At 49.0% G+C, this 19,884-nt stretch overlaps 1 protein-coding gene across 9 annotated transcripts in view; it reads left to right on the forward strand.

The window, feature by feature from the left end:
- The window catches only part of GRAMD1B (GRAM domain containing 1B), a 151,803-nt gene that overhangs the window by 53,513 nt on the left and 78,406 nt on the right, over positions 1–19,884 (forward strand). The window contains exon 1 of one of the 9 annotated variants that reach the window (XM_045504519.2): positions 3,745–3,763. The exons of 7 other annotated variants lie outside the window; for them this stretch is intronic. Coding sequence is in view for 1 of the 2 variants with exons in the window: in XM_074357058.1 (XP_074213159.1) it covers positions 17,068–17,090 (23 nt within the window). In the remaining variant the exon portion in view is untranslated. Of the gene's footprint in view, positions 1–3,744; positions 3,764–16,784; positions 17,091–19,884 lie in introns of those variants that run through there. One more of the 9 variants, XM_074357058.1, reaches the window with a different exon arrangement.

The raw sequence follows: 19,884 nt of genomic DNA on the forward strand, positions 1-19,884 counted from the left end.
AAGGCCATCCCACTGTTCTTTACTCAGAGAGCCGCGTGTGCACAGTGCGGCAGGCCAGCGGGTTGGAAACGCTTGTCCCTGCTTACCTTGCAGCCACTCCTACCAAAAGGCAGCCGCCAGAGGAAGCTCTTCCAGAGAAGCCGGTGCCTGGACTTCCCCCCACACCTTAACCGCCCCCTTCCCAAACTCACTCTAGCCTCTTTTCAAGCATCTGGGGTTTTTTCTTTCTTTCTTTCTTTCTTAACTTGGTACATTAGTACATGATTAAGCAGTTAGAATGTAATACTTAGGGTAAAGTAATTAGTATGAAGAATTGCCCTGGAGACAAAATGATATAATGATGTTTATAAAGAGGTTCCCCTCCTGTCTGTCTGTCTGTCTTTTCACTAGCTGTTAGGCACAATGGAATGAGCCGAAGTTGTAGAAGTGAGACCTAGTTCAAAAGGCAAATGCATAGAATAGAGGAGTCATTTACCCTACAGGAATTACTAGCTCAGTTCCTTTCTGGTAAGTAGCAGAGTGCAGGTCCACTGGCTTCTCAAGTAGATACGCTGCATCAGTTCTGTAGTGTCATTCATCTTTTCCATCTTTCTTCCTGGAATTATCTTTGGGACACATTCCTTCTCTCTCTCATGAAGGTCTGGCACCGCCTCCTTCCTCCCGCCCTGCCCCGCCTTCCAGGCTGTCTGCTCTGTAGCTAATAGCACTCTCCCTGCTGCTTTGAGTTCAGGACACATGAACTGCTTTGTAAAATATGTTTGGATGCTTCCAATGGAGAAGCACTCTTAAACACCATTGGCCACATTCACCATCCAGGGCTGTGTGACAGTTGGATGCCTTTAAGAACTGAGTAGGTGAATGTGTTTGGTCATTTGGGAGACGGGGTGCAGTCTCATTAACGTGGGTCTGATTTCTGTGTGATTGTGATGAAACAGAACATCCTCATTCATGGGTACTGGCCTTCTGCTGGCCATCTGTTTGTACATTTGACTGTCAGCCCAGGAACAGAGAGGACCGCGGGCCACGGCAATAGCTAGAAGGCACATTCCAGGCCTCGGAGCAGAGATGACATGTGTGGGTCTGGCACAGCTCCTCACCTTGTTATTGTTGTGGGGCTGTGGTGAAATATCTCCACTGCAGGTCGACTGCACCTGTGACCATAGTCTAGCGCTTACAAAGAAAAGCAAGCCATTGGCCTAAATGATTTTCTGTTACTCTCATCCTTGTCCTTTGTCACGTAGGTTTATGGAACTTGGCAGGCCTTGGCTAAAAGAGTTAAGATGGGAAGGCGCGGGGGAGAAGTGCTGCATTTGTTGTTTGTAATGGCTGGGAAATAACGCACCCCCGGGAACCAGGATACGTATCTTTTTTCTCCCTTAATTTTAATCTTGATAGTTGACCAGTTTGGTCAGGTGCCTTGGTCTCCTTTTCTGCTTAAATAAAGCAACCATGAGTGAATCTTTGATGATTCTTTTAAAAAGCATTTTCCTTTGGACGCAGGAGATTTGCTAAATGTATGAAATACCTTCTAAAAATACCCTTTTTTTTCCTTAAGGTTTGATAAAATATTTTCTAATTTGCTATCTTCAAAAAAAAAAAAAAGGAGATCCCAAAGGGAAATGGCAAATTAATTGATGTCTTATATTCTCTGAGTCTCTGGTAATCAGGAGTAGTGGGGACAGGTGGAGGAGCGGGAAATTTGATGGTATGATATTCAGTGGAAGGGGATTTGGAGTCACTGAACATGAGTTTGAGTCCCAGCTCTGCTGTGCAGTCTGTGTGACCTTGGGCAAGTCACTTCAAGTCTCTAAATCTCAGTTTCATTATCTGTGAAATGGAGAGAACAATACTCACCTCACTGGATGCCTGTGAGTATCAAATGAGGTCATGGATTTGAAAACACATAAATCATGGGGCACTGTGCACACGGGAGCTGCTACTGTTGTTGTCCCTGCCAGACCCACGGATGCTGGCAAAATCAACTTGTAGAATGTCTGATGTCATTCTTTTGAAAAACTCTTCCCTTGACATGTCGGTTACCAGGTTGCGCAGATTTGTCGTGAAGTCAGGCTTGAACAGGAGCAGGTAAATAGGAAGAATGAGGGGAAAGGCAGGTGGGAAGGAGAACTCAAGGTCACTGCCTTCTTTTTTTATTCCCTTATATTTTAATCTTTCCATTTAACCCTTGCTTTGCTGAGTTTTTCTGTGCTCCGGGGGCTGGATTGGGAGGGGGTAGGGAGCATAAGGGAGGGGGGAGTGAGGGGGGTCTCACCACCTCTGAGGGAAAATCTACATGGAACTGGGAAACAAGTGCTGGGAGACTTTTCTTTGAGCCTTCTTGCTTTTTGCGGGGACTTTGATGCCTCGTTGGTAAAATGGAGCCGAAGCTTTAAGGTCCCATCCGCCTGTAATATTTTGTGGGTCTGAAAGCATAGGCTTGAAGGAATCCATGTCCTTCACAGCAAGCCCAGGTTAGGAAGGAGGTGCTTAGGGACGCCTGAGGATACTGACCTGCTTTCCCACCAGTTATTCTCTCTGGTGGGGAGAAATAGCTAAAGGTTCAAATGTGTTTGATTGAACTCTTCGGCAGGAAGTCTGGCGGTTCACCGGAGCACACAGCCTTGCTTCCTTGCTGGTTTTGAGGAGGGGAGTTGCTCTTTTGCATTCTTGCTGGTGCCGGCACAGCACAGAGAGATGGGTGGGTGCGCTGTGCTTTAAGGAGAGGCTTTGCTCTTCCCTGGAAATGTGAGCAGCCTGCTCCCCGCTTCCCTCTGGGGCCTGGGGTGCTCTGATCCCTTCCCCTGGCTGCCCCTGACCGCCACAGCCTATCCCAGGTTGCCTGAGTAAAATGGGCCAGAGAGGAAGCGGTTGTCACTGCACGCAGAGCGGCCTGTCCCCGCTGGGCAGGAAACCTAGAGTGATGAATGGGGCCGGATGAAGTCATCCTGCTCCTCCAATCAGGCTGCTCCGAGAGAGCCAGGGGCCTCTGCAGATCCAGCCGGGCTGCCGGCTGCTCTCATGTACCTTTAGACAGAGGCTGTGAGTCTCTGGGAGTGGAGTGGGGGTGTGTGAGCCGCCCGCTCCTGGCTCCTGTGTAGGCCTCAGTCAGTCTGAATGTTATTGCAAGGTGAGTGGCTTCACCGGGCGCATTCCTCTCCCTCTAGTTCCCAGCCGTGCCGGCTCCGGCTTTGTGGCTCCGGCATCTCCTTGCACAGCACCTTCTGCTTCCGTCTGAGTGCCTGCACCTTCTTCTGGAGGTTCTCACACCCGCCCCCCACCAACCCCTGGCCTTCTCCCTTCCCGCTACCCCCAGCACTTGCTCAGAACCCACCAGCTGGCCTCTTCCCACATGCTCCCCTCTCCCTGACCTGTGGGTACCAGTTGGCCCGGGGATGGGAGGGCAGGGCCTCCATCTCTGTGCGCTCTCCCCCAGCAGGGGGAGCCCTGGCGAGACCCGCGCTTGCCTCCTGGGGAGAAGTACCAGGCGAGGGGAGACGCCCCCTGACTCAGCCTGATATGGGCATCTGTGGGAACACAGGTCCCCGACTTGCTGGGGACCCCAAGGCTCTTTTCTCCCACCTCCAGCGGAGGAGGTCCTGGGGCCAGAGGGTAGAAATAGGTCTCTCCTTTTCCCCGAACTTCCGAGGGGTGGTTTGTTCTCTCCGGGTGGACCTTTGTGACTCTGCCTTTTCTTTCTGGATGGGGCCACTGCTCCTTAGGCCCAGCCGAGATCATGGAGCCGGCTGATATGGCAACAGCAAAGGTAGGATGGAAATGCTGCCGGCCGCACTGTGCGTAAGTGGCTTCGCTTGGCGAGTTCTGCCTTTGGTTCACTTTTCTCTCCCCTCCTCTCCCTCAGCCCACCACTCGGAGCATCCAGGGGCTGTGTCAGAGTGGAGGGAAATGGTGTGGGAATGAGGACCCCAGGGGCCAGGAGGAAGGGCCGGGCCTCCAGAGCACACTCCTCACCTTGGTGTGCCCGGAATTCTGTTGGGGGGGGGTGACCTGTAGCCCTGTCTGGGCTGACCTGTGTGTCTGTCTTTCTCTTTAGCTTTGCCTTGTTTTCCGTATCTCTTTATCCTCTCTTTTCAGCCACCCCTCTCCCTTATTCCTCTGTCTCCACCCTCTGCCTCTTCCCCGCACCACAATGTCCCCTGGTCCACGTGTGTCTCCACACTTTCTTTTCCCCTGCTGCTTGCTTCTGTTTTCCCTCTGCCTGTTGTATAAGGAATGGGTGGGGTCGGTGTGGGCTGGACAGTCTTCTGAGCAGAGACGGCCTCTCATCCTGCAGCAGATGTTGGCCTTGGGATTGGCGAGGACTTTGTCTCTGAGTGGCAGATGCTGCTGTTGTCCCCTCCCACTGCTCCTCCGAGGCCCCAATGGAAGTGTTGGGTCTGGGCACCTCTAGGGAATGGTGCCTGGGTGCTGTGTCGCACAGACCCTGTTGGCACGCTAGAGGGCGTTCCTGAGTCAGGTTTCTAACCTCTCCTGACTCCTGCTTGCAATTGGAAATTTGTATTTCTGTGCATTTTTCCAAACAAGGACCTTGAGCTACTGAGAGTAGATGGGGGAGCTAAGGAGGCTGAGTCTGTAAACCCCAGCCCCTGTGTGCAAGGAGAGACCTGTAGTCCTTCCAGAGGTTCTCAGCACTTGGTTTGGGGGCCTTCCTCTTTGGCCAGATGGCAGGGTCTCCTTTCTCTCAGAGGTGGAAAACTGGACGAGGCTCAGACTTCTGGAGCAGGTTGGGTACCCTGTGTGCGTATGGAAGAGAGAATGAGGTTGGAGGCCCAAGCAGCAGCGGTGCTGCAGGCAGTAATGTGTTCAAGTGGTTAGGACATGTCTCTGCGAGTCGCAGCACTGGATGCTTACCCCCTGTCCCCCACTCCCCCACGCTGTGTGATCTATTACTTAACCTCTCTGGGCTTGCATCTCCTAGTCTGCAAAATGGTGGAAACTACATGTATATGTTGTTTTAACCAGCTTAGATCTGTCAAATACTACTTCCTTTTCTTAGAGCTAGGGGGAGAGCAAAACTAAATGAGAACAGGCCGCCCTGGATTCCTGGACCACATCGCCCCTCAGTCCCCGCTTCCCCTCTCTTTCCCTCCTGCCACAGACATTTGAGTACCCACACTGAGCATGGCTGGTGCAAGGTGCTGTACCCACTTGGCCGTGTGCAGTGGCGGCCAAGGGAGCAGGCTTCTGCAACTGTGTTTGGAGCCAAAACATTTTGCTCTGAGCAGTTTGCTGTCTGACTGTAATGCTGTTCTCTGTGATGTCGTGTCATCTCTCGCCAGGCTTACCTCTTAGAAACCTGCTGGTCAGCTAGCTCTTAAAGTTGTAAGCAGTTTGGGATCAACCAGGGGTGGTGGTGGCGAGTGCCCTGGGAGGGGTGTGCTTGAGGGGGTTGTGCAGCTAGCCTGCAACTAGCTTGGAGGTGTGTGTTATGCTTGTATTTCCATGTGGAGGTAGACACAGAGTCAGCTTCATTTTCCTCAGGCCCTTGCCATCCCTTCATCCAGACTGCAGGTTATCTAATCAGGCGGAGAATCAGACCTTGGAACCCGACCATTCCTGAGGCCAGAATTTGCGTTCAGGACCTTGACCACAAGGGTGAATCTGACTGGTCACAGAAACGGATGCCATTTAACCCTGGCACTGTGACCCTTTTTCCTTAACCTTCTCTAAACCAAACCTTTTGGAGGGAGTTTAGTTCAAGTGTTTTCAGTCTGGGCCCATGAACCACTGAGGTCCTTGGATGGACTCTAGGAGAGGGTCCATGACCCTCTGTCATTTGAGTCTCCTTGGCTCTCATCAGATCTCCAGAAGGCTTATAACTCAGAAAAGTCTTAAGAATCTTTAACTGATCAAGATGCTCCCATAAAGAGTCTGTTTGCATTTTGCAGCCCTGGTACGAAGAGAACCTGTGTGTTAGGGTTGCACACTGAATCTCTGATGATGTGTAAATGCAGGAACTGTTGAGCAAAAATTCATAATGTGACTCATTGGTAAATTATTTAATGTGATTTGGACATCACTTTTTAGGTGTCTAAATACATGTAAATGCATTCCCCTTACCTAACCGTTCCCCTGTAATATCTAAGGTCTTGTTCCCAGGATTCCTTTGGCCCCTAATGTGTTGGGTTGAGTTACCACAAAATGAAATAGCTCTTGGCTGGGGGTGTGGTCGCTCTTGGTGACGGCCCTGGCTCTTGAGGCTGCGTCCAGCTCCCGGAGGAGGGCTCTTGGAGCCATGACTTCATCTCCCGGAGTCTGGATTATTGTGTTGCCGTAGTGCCACTCTTTTTTTTTTTTTTTTTTTTTTTTTTAAGATTGCAGTTTCAAACAGGGACCATCTGATGTCCTGACGTGACTGTCTTAAGATAAGCAGATGACAAGTTGCATCCTGAGACACAATTTCAACCTTGAGAAAAGAGGCTGGGAGGCGTTCATTAATCCATTCATTCAGCAGGTGTTTATTCCGTGCTGATGATACACCAGCAGAGATTCAGCGTGGAGGTTTTCGATGAATAGCACATGATGACTGAGCAGTTAGTTGCTCGTGGGTTCTTGGGGAAGACAGATGAGTAAACGAGTTACGGTGGCACAAAGGTAATAAGTGTTGTAATAGAAGTTGGAAGCACAAAAGAACGATGTGACGTTGCCTGGGCAGGCATAAGGGCTTTCTGAAGGAGGTGCCATTTGTTCTGAGCCGTGCAGCGTGGGCAGGAGTTTATCAGGTGGACAAGGGAAGAGAGGTGATCTAGTTGTGACTGGGAGTCTGGGGTTGAATGCCGGCACTGCCACTTTCTGGCTCAGCGAACTTGAGCGAGTTATCTTGGCTTTTCCTAGTCTGTTTTTTAATTTGCAGATATGGGAGGGTGCTGCTGTTGACCCTACAGGATTGTCATGATTAAATGAGTTAATTTAGGTAAAACGCCTGCGCATTGTAGATGTTCACTGAGCAGTAGTGAGGCAGGCGGGGGAGACAGCAGGAATGTGGCAAAGCTCAGGTCACCACAGGTAGTTTGGGGTGATTGGAGCGTAGGCTGCGTGTGGAAGATGGGAGGCAGAGGTTGAAACTGGAGAAGTCAGCCGGAATTGACGTACTGTGACAGCCCCTCTACAGCACAAGGTTATGTAGATACCAGCAACAACTGAAGGACTTCAAGGTATCCTCAGGTTTGCTCTTGAAAAAGCGTTCTCTGGCTACAAGGTGGACAAATCATTGACATTTCCCCCATGTGGTGCCATCTCTGACACTTTGTTTATTTGTTACATGTCGGTCTTCCCCCACTAGACTGGGCTTTTTATGGACAGGGATTGTGCGGTTTTGCTTTTTAAGGCACAAAACCCTTAGCATCTAGCATATTACTTGGTATGCGGTAGATGTTCAGTAAATATTTGGTGAATGAACAGACAAGTAGGAGAGGGTAGGTACAACTGCTGACCTAAAGATGTGGCTTGAACGTCAGGGCAAGACCAACAGCAGGAGACAAACGCTGCTCATATTTAGGGAGCTGGAAATGACATGACTTTGTGTCCAGTTAAATAGGAGGTGGGAGAGGAGGCATGTAGGATGGATTCCAGTGTCTAGGTGACTCTGCAGTTGGTGTTGCCATTGATTGGGATAGGCGCAGACAGTCAGGGTCAGAAGGAGATGTAGGGAGACAATGTGGCGTTTACTTTATCCGTGCGGGCTTTGAGGTGCCTGTGAGACATCTATGTGAAAGTGTTTAGGAATAGTTGGGAATTTGCATCTGCGGTCAGGGGAGTAGTAATAATACACATGTTTACTTGGGAGGCACAGTCATAGCCTCAAGGCATTGTTGAAACATTCAAGTCTAGATTAGGTTATTATCAGAAAGAAAATTGTAACTATGCGAGGATGGATGTTAACTAGACCTACAGTTGTTCGTTTTGCAATATATAGAAACATGGAATCATGATTTTTGTATTCCTGAAACTAGCTGTCATGTTATATATCACAGATATGTCAATTTAAAAAAAAAAAGCCTCTGTGACCCAGATGACCACCCAAAGACTAGGGAGTTGAAAGAAGCTTTTCAAATCCCCCATCACAGCAGTGAAGAGGCCGAAGCTCCCCTGTAGTAGAATGTGAGATCTTAGAACTGAGAAACCCTTCTTCGTAACAGAGTCTGAACCTGTGGACTTTGTAGAGAAATCGAAAAAACTTGGTGGACTGACACAGAATTGCCAGATACTTATTTTACCTATAAAAGGTAACAAATGGAACTAAGCTGAGTTAAAATATAAAACTACTGCCACCAGGGTTTATACTTAGAAGAATATTTAAATACAAAACATGCACGGATATGTTATCAGAAATTAAAAATTCAATATATTTAATCTTTGGAAACTTTCCGCCTTGCTCTTCTTTTTCTCACTTGTCCATGGATCCACGTGGAAACTTCAGCATGGTACACACCAGCACGTGGGTGCCCCCGAACCATCAAAGGTAGCTCGTGGCAGAGTCTGGAAAGACACAGCTGCATTTACTGAGTGGCTCTGGTCACAAGACAGATGGAACCTGAGCTCTTAGGTTTACTCATGATTATGCCAGTCTCATGGCTATTGTGAGATTGAGAGAATATGGTGGGTATGGTGCAAGCCTGAAACATCTTTGAGCATCTCGTTTTCAACTTCAAGGCGCTGATGAGAAAATATCCTCGTGTAGGAAGTGAAACTTCAGAATCCACCCCATTAGACGCAGCCAGCTCCATCCAAATAAACCCGTGTTTATTGGCAGCAATCGTAGCAGTATGTTCCAAAGGCACCATTTCTGGACACCTGTCACGCAAATAAGAAGTTCTGATCTCCTTAAAGGATGATGACAAATACTGGATCCTTTTTCTGGCTAACTCTTTTGTATTAAGACCATACTAATCAAGAAAAAATTATTATAGACAGACTTAGATTAGGGTAGCTGAGAATACTCACTATTACTCATTAGTTGATTGGAAAATTGGTATAATGATTACAAATCTGTCTTCATTTTGGGAAGCAGAAGCACTCTGTCCTTCTGATTATCTCTGCCTCTCTCGTAGGATTTATTGCTTTAAACTTTATGTTAGAGTTGTTTAATATGACGACTTAATGCCCATGTCTTATCTTCCTTATGAGATTATAAACTTCCAGAGATCAAGGAAGATACTAGATTTATCACTGAAATACCATCATGATTTGCCTGGGTCATGAACACACTAGGCACGCAATGAGTTTAGTTATTGTTAAATAAATAAACAGCTGACCACCCTAACAGAAATAATCACAGAATAAAAATACAAAAATATCCCCAACAAAATAGGAAAAATGAGAAACTTTGTTTAGGAAAAGTAGATCCAGAAGCATAGAAATGGAGCCTGTGGTTCTTGCAGTAGGCAGTGGTGGTCTGAGGACACCAGTTGGGAATAATCATCATAATAATGGTTAAAATGTTTTGGACATTCACGATACTACGTCACGTCACGTGTTGTGTCACTGACTTAAGCTCACGGAGTGTTGTCATCATCACCTTTTTATAGATGGAGTCGAGGCACAGAGATCAAGGTCACACAGCTGTTAAGTATGAATTTGAACTCAAGTCTAATTCCGGAATCCTTGTGCTGAACCACAAAACCCACCTCGGGGACTGGGGTCAGGCCCGTGGCAGTTAGGAATGCAGTTCTTCCAGGCTAGTCCAGCTTCTCTGCCAACAGTAGATTCCTGTCTTGCCCTTGGGCAGGAGGTTTTCACTATTAAAATGAGTTAACACTCGATTCATCTGTTCGTTGGTGGTAACTCTAACGTGTAACTTGGTGGAGATAGAAGAACTCGCCTTTCGGTGGGAGGAGAGCAGGAAGCCGCTGGCTCTGGGTGTGTGGGTGCTCCCTCCCAGAGGGAACCTGAGTTTATCAGCAGCCTCCTGGGTCCCTGACACCATCAGTCACCCTAAATTTCTCCAGAAAATAAACCAGGAGGAACAGGGCTGGTAATGAGAAATCTGCCCTGCTTCTTCCATCTGGCAGGAGATGCGTTTTCTTTTGTTATGAAAGTAAAGAGAGTGAGGAGTGAAATCAGGCCATGTTGCCCTCTCCTGGGGAGAGGGTTCCTTGGAGGTGTATGTATCCTTCCTGATGGGAGGGCGTGTACCTTTTAGAGGACGGCCTTCTGTCCAGCAGCAGAAGGCTCCCCGATGGAGAAGGCCGGCAGATCAGCCAGCACCGAGCCTGGTGGTGGGGAGTTGGGGAAGCGAGGAGTGGTTTTGGAGGGGAAGGGCAGGGGAAGGTAGGAGAGAGGGACCCCTCTCTGGGATTTCCATTGCCACAAAGAGCAGGGCCCAGGAAACCCCTGTCTCCTTTCATTCAGCCAGGAGGTCTCCATGGAGAAGGGGTGTCAGGAGCTGTTTCCATGGCAGGGGAGGGGGTTGAGAGAGCTTAGCTGGGTCCTGTGCATGGGCATGGGAGGCAGGTCCTGTCCTGGCCTGGCTGACAAGGAGAGGATCCTAGGCTAGAGAAAGCTGAGGGATGGGTGTTACCCTAGCAAAGGGCTTTGCTTTTTTAGCTTTTGCTTTGTTTACCAGCCCCCGCCTTATCTCAGGGCCAGGAGCAGCCACTTGTAGCGGGATGAGAGCTTGGCCTCCCCGGGCGTCAGTTTCTTCTTCCATTACGTGTGGCTTAGTAATACCTGCCCGGGCTGTTGGGAGAACGCAGACATAATGTGTGGGAGGCCGCCTTAAACTCTCGAGTGGACAGGCGTCCATCTGTGAAAGCCCTGGCCGCAGCTTCCATCCTGTCTCCCACCCTCTCGTCCACCTTGTTGGTGAAGCCACTGGGGGCAGGATGAAGCCCACTGGGGCTTGGCTTTGACCTTGTCCGTCCTGCTGGTTGCCTAAAGGAACATTCGGATTAGCAGATTGTGAAGGAGGGGAGAGGCAAGGAAGAATGGGGGGAGGTAAGTCTGTCTTTATTTTTTTAAGTATTAAAAAAATTATTAAAAGAAAAAACAAGAAAACTCCAGCATCCTAAGTGAAACCCTGGGGTTGCAGAGGCAGGAGGAAACATTCTGAACAGAGCCTGGCTTGCCTTCCCCACAAGCCTCCCCACCTCAGCTGCTCTGCAGCCTGGGCCACTCACCCTGCCCCCCCACCCCACGGTGGGGCTGGAGGGCAGGGGTGTGTGCTCAGGAGGGGTGGGGCTGCCCCGAGGCTCCGGCTGGGTGCTGACACAGATGAACAGACCAGAAGGCAAGGCCAATGCCTGCAGCCCACACTGTCACCCCAGAGCCAGTGACTAATGGTGGCAGAGGGTGGGGAGGGAGTGGGGGGAGGAGGGGCCAGGGGAGTGGGGGGAGCACCTGATGGGCGCAGCTCTGGCCGCCTGCCGCCCCTCACACAGCCTCTATTGACTGCAGTTTGGAATTTGGAAGAGGATTCCGCTTGAGGACGGAGGAGGCTTGTTGTTGGAAGGGAGTGTTTAGGAGGCCGCTCCCTCCCCCGCTGCTCCTCGAGCTAGCTTCCTGACCTCCAAAATGCTCCTTAAATATAACACTCTCAGCGCCTGACGACTCCCCTGCCTGAGCTCGAAGCTTTGATTCCCCAACGGGTGACTGCGGCACGGCTCTGCCCCAGTTTTGCCGGCTCCTAGAGGCACACTGCTTGGCCCTGGCCCTGCGGCCCGCCTCTCCCCAGGAGCAGGGGCAGAGGGAGGGCAGCGCAGATCCAAGAGCGAGAGAGGAGAGCCTCAGGGACCACGTCGTCCATCTATTTTCTGCTCCAGATTTGCTCCCAGTGACTTCCCAAGGTCACGAGGAGGCGTGAGCTTCTAGTGCTGAAAAGAGGCGCTGGTGGGGAGGTGGGAGTCCCGAGGGCCGGGTTTTGGCATGGGCTCCCAGCTTCTAGGTTGCCCTTGGCTATGGGCCTTGGGTGTTTGCACCAGCCGCATGTTCTGGTTGAGAGACCTCTCCCACCATTCTAGTGCCCACTCGTGATGAGGCAAGAAACGCCAGTCGTGTTTTTGTTGGATTAGAAAAGGAACAGTACCAGGGTGAGTGGGACCTTTAGGCTCCTAGGAGGCCAGGAGAACCTCAGAGCAGCTCAAATCAAATAGGAACTGTTTTCCAACCTTCATTCCAAGCCCAGTAAAGTTTGGAAGGAACCATTGTAGCAAGAAGCTTAGAGTGATACCAGCCGACCTTCTGTTAATCAGACCTTGTTTTGAACTTAAGAGTCGTGAAAATGCAGAGAACGCAAAACATTGTCAAAGTCACTCCTTCCCCCATGGCCACCCCGCCCTTTCATCAAGTCTCTTCACAAAAACCCGTAGGGAAAGATTGGTGTCAGGTGTTTTCTAATTACTTTGTTTATTTTTAAGTTGTTTTTGCTTAATACTGAATGGGTATAAAGATTCCTTATAAAACATTAGATATGTGTGAAGTATACAGAAAGAAGAAACCGGAGACAGCTGCACCTCCTACCTGTCCTGCCGACCACCTCATCTTCCCTCCCTCCGGAGTGACCCCTCCCTGAACACTGAGTTTGTCATTCCCCTGGCATTTCATTTTGTGGATACAGAATATCTGTCTATACGGATTCCGTATGCTTGTGGGATTACAGAGTCTATCTGTCTATTATCTTACATGTTCTTCAGCTGTATTTGTGTGTGTGTGTCTGTAAAATCATACTGTAGACATTCTTCGTTGATTTGCTTCCACTGTTCAACACTGAGCTTTATCCACTTTGTTGCATGTGACAGTAATTTTTACATTTTCTGTATGCTATTGCTATATTCTATCCCACATTAAGAAAATACTGCAGTTAATTACCCTTTCTTTTGCTGCCTTTTTTCTCCCCAGTTTTTCAGTTGGTTTCTGCAAACGGCATCCCATGCTGTGTGAAGTCTCTCTTGTGCGTGTCCTAATGTGAGTTTCTTCAGTCAGCGGGGTGGACCCCTTAGGTGTCAGGGGACACATTTCTGCAACACGACTGCGTAGTACCAAAGTTTTCTTAGGTCTTCGAACATTGTACTAGCTCCTTTCCAGCCTTGATACTGTTAGACTTTAAAATTTTTGGCCAATCACATGGATAGGAGATGGCATCTCATTGAAGTTTAAATTTGCATTTTCCTAAATACTAATGAAGTTGAGCACCTTTTATATGTTTATTGATCATTTCCTGTTCGGAAAGTGCTTATTCTGATCATTTGCCTATTTTTCTAATTGTGTTTCTTTTTCTTATTGATGGGTAAATTTTTTAAAATAAATTCTGTGGACAGCTCCTTTTTCTTTTCTTTTCTTTTTCTTTCTTTTTTTTTTTAGACAAAAAGCGTGATATAAGCAAGATTTTTATTAGTGAAGTGAAAAAAAAATAGTGAAAAATAGTACACTCCTGAGAATTGAGAGAATTCCAAGAGAGGAAAAATGGCCTGACAGCTCCTTTTTCAATTAACGTATGTTACACATATCTTCTCCCAGAAAAACCTTGTCTTTTCTAGGATCAGTTTTGATGATCAGATGTTCTTAATTTTGCTGTGGTCACAGTCTTCTCCTTTTTGGACATTGCTTTTTTGTGGATTGCTTAGGAAATTCTCAAGCAATAATCTGTGCGGGGATCCGTTTGTGATTATGACTTAATCGGAGATTGTTTTTCCTCCTCATTCACTCACTGTCAAGGTTGAAGACAGACAGTTTTCCTTTTAGAACCTTAGCAGTACTGTGTGTTTTGAGTTCATCCTTTGGACGACGGTAGAGCCAGCAGGGCCCACTTTTAAAAAGGAGCCCTCCCCGTACGCCTCTCACAGGAGTGGGTTTTTGGCGTTGTCTCTTGTCCACTGTGTGACGTGAGGCCATGGAAACCAAAGCCCAATCTCACAAGTTTTGCAAATGCCCTCGAGAAGATGCAGCCTCAAGACGTTCCTTGATTTTCTGGGTTTCTGCCCTCGCTACATTTGTGCCTCTAAATATTCCTCACTATTTTGATAGCTCATCAGGCATTTTAAAAGAATTCCTTTCTTTCTAAATGTTTTATTTTATGCAGCACTTTTTGGTTGTTGTTAGCAGGGAGGACCATCAGGGATATCTAGCCTGCCATATTGCCAGAAATGGAAATCTGAATTTAGTTTCCTCTAGAAATTCTTGCCCTTCCTGCAATACAGATATTAAGGAACAGATTCTGCCAGATTGCAGAGTCAGGCAGAAGCAGGAGAATCTAATGCATTTGCCTGCTCATGTACAGATTAATGTAGAATTAAGTCAGTGCTGACAGCTTGCTGGTCAGGGAACTTTTCAGACCATGCAAAACAGACTGTCCTCTATGAGAAGATAAAAGAGGGAAAATACATTAAATGAGGAAGCTCAGAGCACTCCTCACATCACATATAAACACAGTGACATGCAAGCCAGCTAAACTCATCAGTGAGCGAAAGAGGAAGCCTGCTTGATGTAGCTTCCTTTTTACCTGTTTGCCTGGATTCTTTTTGTTCCGGAAACATATGAGCTCTTATAATCAGCTTGTTGGATAGAGAAAGTTTTTTGTTTTGTTTTGTTTTATAAACATATGTCATGATGGAGAGACTGGATTTTGGAGTTGGATGTGTCTGCATTAAAATCCCAGGCTTGCAGCTTGTTGGCTGATGGGCATTAGGTGAATCAAGACACCACACTCTTTAGTTTTCGGCTGCATGATCTGGAAAATAATAATGATTAACTACGTCATAATATGGATGTGAGGATTAAATGAGATAATGCATGTAAAATGCTTGGCATGAACCCTGGCATGATAAACCCTCAATAAATTCTTACTAAGAGTTGTGAAGCAAAGGAGAGTTAAAAAAAAAAAAACCCAATCAGGTAAAGAGTAAAAGCTAAAGAATTTTAACATTACAATAATGTGATTCTTAGTGTAAGGCTTGGAAAGCTTTGATCCCGGTTTTGTGTGTCACCTGCGATCAGAGCGGGGGGGGGGGGGGGGGGGGCAGGATGAGTAGTCTTACTTACCTGGAGTACTGTAAGTGACATGTCTCAGGCCTGGGTCAAATGTCCTGGGAGATCCTTTGAGTGACTTGTCTGGGTCCTAAAGGAGAACTCGATGAAATTCTGGAATCTCTTGCATCCTTACAATACCTAGGCTGCAAGTATGGCAAGGGTAAGGCTCAAGGAACTTTAAAAACGTAACTCCAGATGTGTCCAGAAGACCTCAAAACACTTCAGTGTTTTCTGGCGTGGTGGGGGTGAGGGGGTTGCTATGGGTGGAGGGCAATTCCATCACCCAAGGCTGCTTTGGGAATCCATCTCTGAAAGCTCAGGATCCCTTCAAGAGTATTTCTGCAGGACCATCTGGACATGAGACTGCAGTGTTTCAGTTAGGTTTGAATAAGGTCTCTTCAGTTAAACACTTGCTTATCGGACCCCTACTGTGTGCAGGCCCTCCTTGTCACCAGGGAGATAGAGCTGAACCAGTATACAGCCCTTGCCTACAGGGAGCTGACCGTCTGCAAGGAGGAGGGCAGTTAATAAACAGTAATTACAAGTACAGGGAGTGTTACCAGTGGGAATCTGCATTCCAGTTTTTCTTAAGACTATCACCTGAGAGGGTCACAAGTGTACATGGTGTGCACAATACAGCACAAATGGATATCTAGACTGCTTTGGGGCAAGTTGCAGGGTGGAGGCTTACTATGGTTCAGTTGAAGGTTGCTATGTCATAATTAATCTCCTTTTTGTTCATCCTCACCCATCCGCATTATTGACCCAGATAGTCAGTAATCTAGGGGAGGACAAAAAGGAATCAGAGCCAGGGAAGTTGTTGGGGCTGGAACTCCAGGGCCCCAGCTTGGAGGATTTTAAGAAGAGCCATTCCCCCTCTCTCGCGAATTGTATGTTCCAGTTGGAAGTTGAAAAACTCAGTCCCTCGTCACTTGATGCGTGGCTGGTCCTTGTCTTCGTGGAGCCCTGTACTGGTGATAAAGTGTTGTTTAAATCCTACGCCAGGCCTTTGTGGCCACCTTGAAAGGATCCGTGGCCCCAGGTGATTGGGGGCGCTGCTGGGCCACCCTAAGTTGCTGCCTCGCCCCGGCCCCAGAACCCAGAAGTCACGGCCAGGCGATTTCCCCAGCGGGGACAGAACTGTGCGTTGTGTGCGCTGTGAACTGCCGGGATCGCAGCGGCAGCCGCAGCCCCGCCGCGAGCAGCGCTCGCCCCGCCTCGCTGGGGAGAGGGCAAGGAGTCTATTTAAGGTGGTCTTATGCTGCTGCCTGCTTTCAGACCTAGGCCCCTAGCCACTCAGGTCGGCTTAGCTTTGGATTCCCAGGGTCTGCAGGGGGCCTGGGGGCGAGGCTCCCTTCCCGCTAGGGGTGGGGCATTTTAACCCTTCAGCGGATGCCCACGAAAGTGCTCATCTTCAGATATTTCTGCCCGTCTCCTCTTCCTTCTCTGGCACCTCATTGCTTACTAACCTTCTCCCTGACTTTCTGTCCCATCCTGGGACAAAACATGTGCTGTGTCTTTAAATGGGCGGAAGTGGCTGGCAGTGCTTTGCTTGGGTACTGCATTGATTAGGAGATTATATGGAGCTGCAGGAGCTGCCGCCTGGGGGAAGAGAGGTGCAGATTCTACTGGGTTTTTGCTCTCCTCCCGGGCTCTCCTTGGGTTCCTTCCCCAGGGCTGCCTTGAGTTGGCGGCGTGAGGTGAGGGTGGGTGGGTGGCCGGCCTGCCTGCCTGTTGACAGCAACTCCAGGGCTTGTTTTGCAGCCTCGCCAGCATTACCCATCCTCATCAGGAACTGGCGGTGGCAGCAGCCGCTCGGGCAGGCAGCTCCAGCCCCAGGCTGGGTTTGCAGAAGCTGTCCTTTGCCTTTTAGCCCAGCTTTCAGCCAGGAACGAACAGGGAAGGAGGGAAGGTGGCAGCGCTTCCTCTGGCTGGTGCTCGTTCTGCTTTCTCTTTCTGTGTTCGAGTCACATTACATGGGATTCTGTTCTTTTGGGACTTCGTCATCTTTTCAAATATGTCCTGGGACCTCCAGAGCTGCTCCCGGGATGCTAAGGACATGGTCAGTGGATTATCGTGACTGTACTAATGAAAGGATTCAAGCTGTCCTGGTGAGTAGAGAAGGGGTATGGCATCTTCCCCTGCCCTTGTCTTTCTTCAACCCTGTGTCCCCCCAGCACCTCAGCTTCCTTAAGAGGGGTTTCCTGCAGACAGGCCCCTCTCCCTAGGTGTGTGTCGAGGGGTTAAGGTGGGGTCCACACACTCTACAAAGTTGGGTAGCCCTCTCTGACTCAGCCCAGCTTCTGCACTGATGCAGATCTTCTGCCAGCATCTTCCTGGGGGAGGGGCTCTGTGGAAGCTGGGGGGCTATGGAGAAAATCAAACTGCAGCTGAAAAAAGTCTCCAACTTTGAGGGGGCTGGAGGGTGGCAAACACTGAGGGAACTTGATAAAGAAAGAAACCTTTCACAGGCATCTGCATTAAGCTGGCAGAGCAGACTTTCTCTGCCCAGCAGACATCCCGAGGGGCCTTTCTCACCCTGCTCCGTAGGGCGCCCTCAGCCCTGGTGGGCAATCTCTGACCTCAGGGGCTTCTCTCTGAGGGGAGTCATGAGGGGCCAGCCTCTAACCTCTAGCGTGCCAGGTGTCCAGAGGAGAGCGGACTGCCCCCATGCCACAGCACGCACACCCCCGGGGGCCTTGCAAGTCCCTCTTCCTCCTGCTTTGGGGTGTGGGGTACTGGTGTTGTAGCCACAAAAGTAGTCAGAGTATTTTTATCTTCCACTTAAAAACTAAACCCCCTACCTCTCCCTCTTCTCCTCTGAATCAGATGGGTGGGTGAGCTGGCTTTTTATCTGGTTGAGCAGCTGGCAGTTTTGCTTGGGCAAACTTTGCCGCTCCCTGCAGGGTGGTCTGGGCAGCTCAGAGAAGGGCTCCTTGGCTGGGGTTGAAGCTTCCTCTCATTGGAGGCAGTGGAGGGTGGGAGGAGGAGAAAGCCTGGGGGTGCTCCCTGCAGGGATGCAGCCTGGCAGGCCTAGCTGGGGGTTGGGGGGTCACCTCTCTGGATTGGAGGGTGATTGTCAGAGTCGGGGTCAGTATTGGAGAGTTTAATGCAGGGATTCCTAGCCTGGCTCTAGGCCATATCTATCTGCAGAACCCTACCCCAGTTCAACCCTGTTAGAATCAGTCTAGTCTAGCCCTCCTCCTTTAGGCAGGAGGGTCCTTTAGTGGAAAGATACTTTAGGAAAGATACTTTGCGGAAGGGAGGTGAGGAGGAGCTTAGTTCCTGCAGGCTTCACTCTCCATAACTAACTGTGAGGTCCCAAGCGGTGGTACACACCGAGGACCACCCCGCCTGGAGCCTCCGCTTCTCAGGATCTGGCGTCTCTCCCTCTTATGTTTAATCTTGTGCTGAAAGCCCCTCCGCGTCTAAGAAAGGGAGGTAGAGGTGCTGTGGTGCCATCCCTGCCCTTGCTGTCCTGTGGGGCAGGATCCCTGTTCCGTCGGGGTTGGAAGCTGTTAGCAGGCCCGTCAGCCTCTGGAGCTGCCCCTTTATTCCTCGGCAGAGCCGAGCAGGGCCTATGACTTGGATGAGGCCTCCGAGGAGAGCCCAGGTGCTGCTTGGAGAGCGGGGACACTGGCTCATCATCAGAAATAGCTCAGCCTTCCTCCGTGCCCCTGCTGTCAGCACACCCAGGTCGGGGCTGCGGGGTGCTTGGCTGTCATTCAGGATGAGACATCACTTTCACGCAGGAAGCTTCTCTGCTCAGCCCCGGCTGGTCCCTTGGGGACATGCAGAGATGTTTGCCTTTAAAAATCTGCCTTGAGTATCTCTTGATGCATTTGAACAGGAGAGCAGCGTTACGCTGGGAACTGCAATTGGGGTAACCTTGTCCTTTTCAGCCAGATAAAATGTTACCAGGATGGGTAAATTGTGTATGTATGCCTGCCTGGGTACCGTTAGATCCCGGGATTCACCATCTCGTCAGGTATAGGTTTATCAGTCCATTTTGGCCCAGGGGCCGGACTTTGTAGTTGTGTTGTGGGTGTTTGGGCTGGAAATGCTGCTCCCTTTGGTGGGGTCCCATGTCAAGGTACTTTCTACTCTCCCAAAAGGGAGACTTGTAAAAAACAAGGCAACAGATGTATTGACTGCCTTGCTTTGGATAACGCTGTCTGCATGTGGAAGAGGATGGAATGAATTAACTTTCTAATGTTTGAATCTCTTCTAGAAATGCCTACTGTGTGTTAGCAAAATAGAACATGATGGTAATGCTGACAGCTATCATCATCATCATCATGGCAACTAACATTTACTGAGTGCTCACCACGTGTCAAGTACCGTGTTAAGCACATTACACGTATTGAGTCATGTAGTGCCCACAGCGTTACGACTAAGGTCCCCACTTTACATAGAGAGGAAACGGACACAGAGAGGTTAAGTAACCTGATTGGACGCATACAGATAGGAATCTGGCTTTGTAGGGAATTTTTCCCAGAGATTTACTTGTTCTTGGTTGTTTCTCTATAGAAACGCACTTTCCTCTGTATTATATGTATGTGTGTGTGTGTATACTATATGTTGGCTTTTTTATTTCTGTTTTGCTCTCTCTTTGCCTTGGATTTTTTTTTTTTTTTCGGTTAGTTAATTAGGCTTTTTAAAGCATATGGAAGTCTCATCCGATTCTTACCATAAGCCCATGAAGCGGCTGAGATCTCCATTTTAGAGCTGGGAAAACTGAGATACAGAGTGGTAAAGGGCTTTGACTAAATTCTTGCAACTAGTGAGTGAAAAGGCCAGGGTGCAAACTCTTATTACTTGACCATTATTTCAGTGTTGCAACTATCAGAGCAACAGCCAGGTGTATCTGGTTAGACCCACTTCCCCACAGAGCAGGATCAAGGT

The sequence above is a fragment of the Camelus bactrianus genome, chromosome 33 (genome assembly GCF_048773025.1).
Source record: "Camelus bactrianus isolate YW-2024 breed Bactrian camel chromosome 33, ASM4877302v1, whole genome shotgun sequence".
In the NCBI taxonomy this organism is placed as follows: Eukaryota; Metazoa; Chordata; class Mammalia; order Artiodactyla; family Camelidae; genus Camelus; species Camelus bactrianus.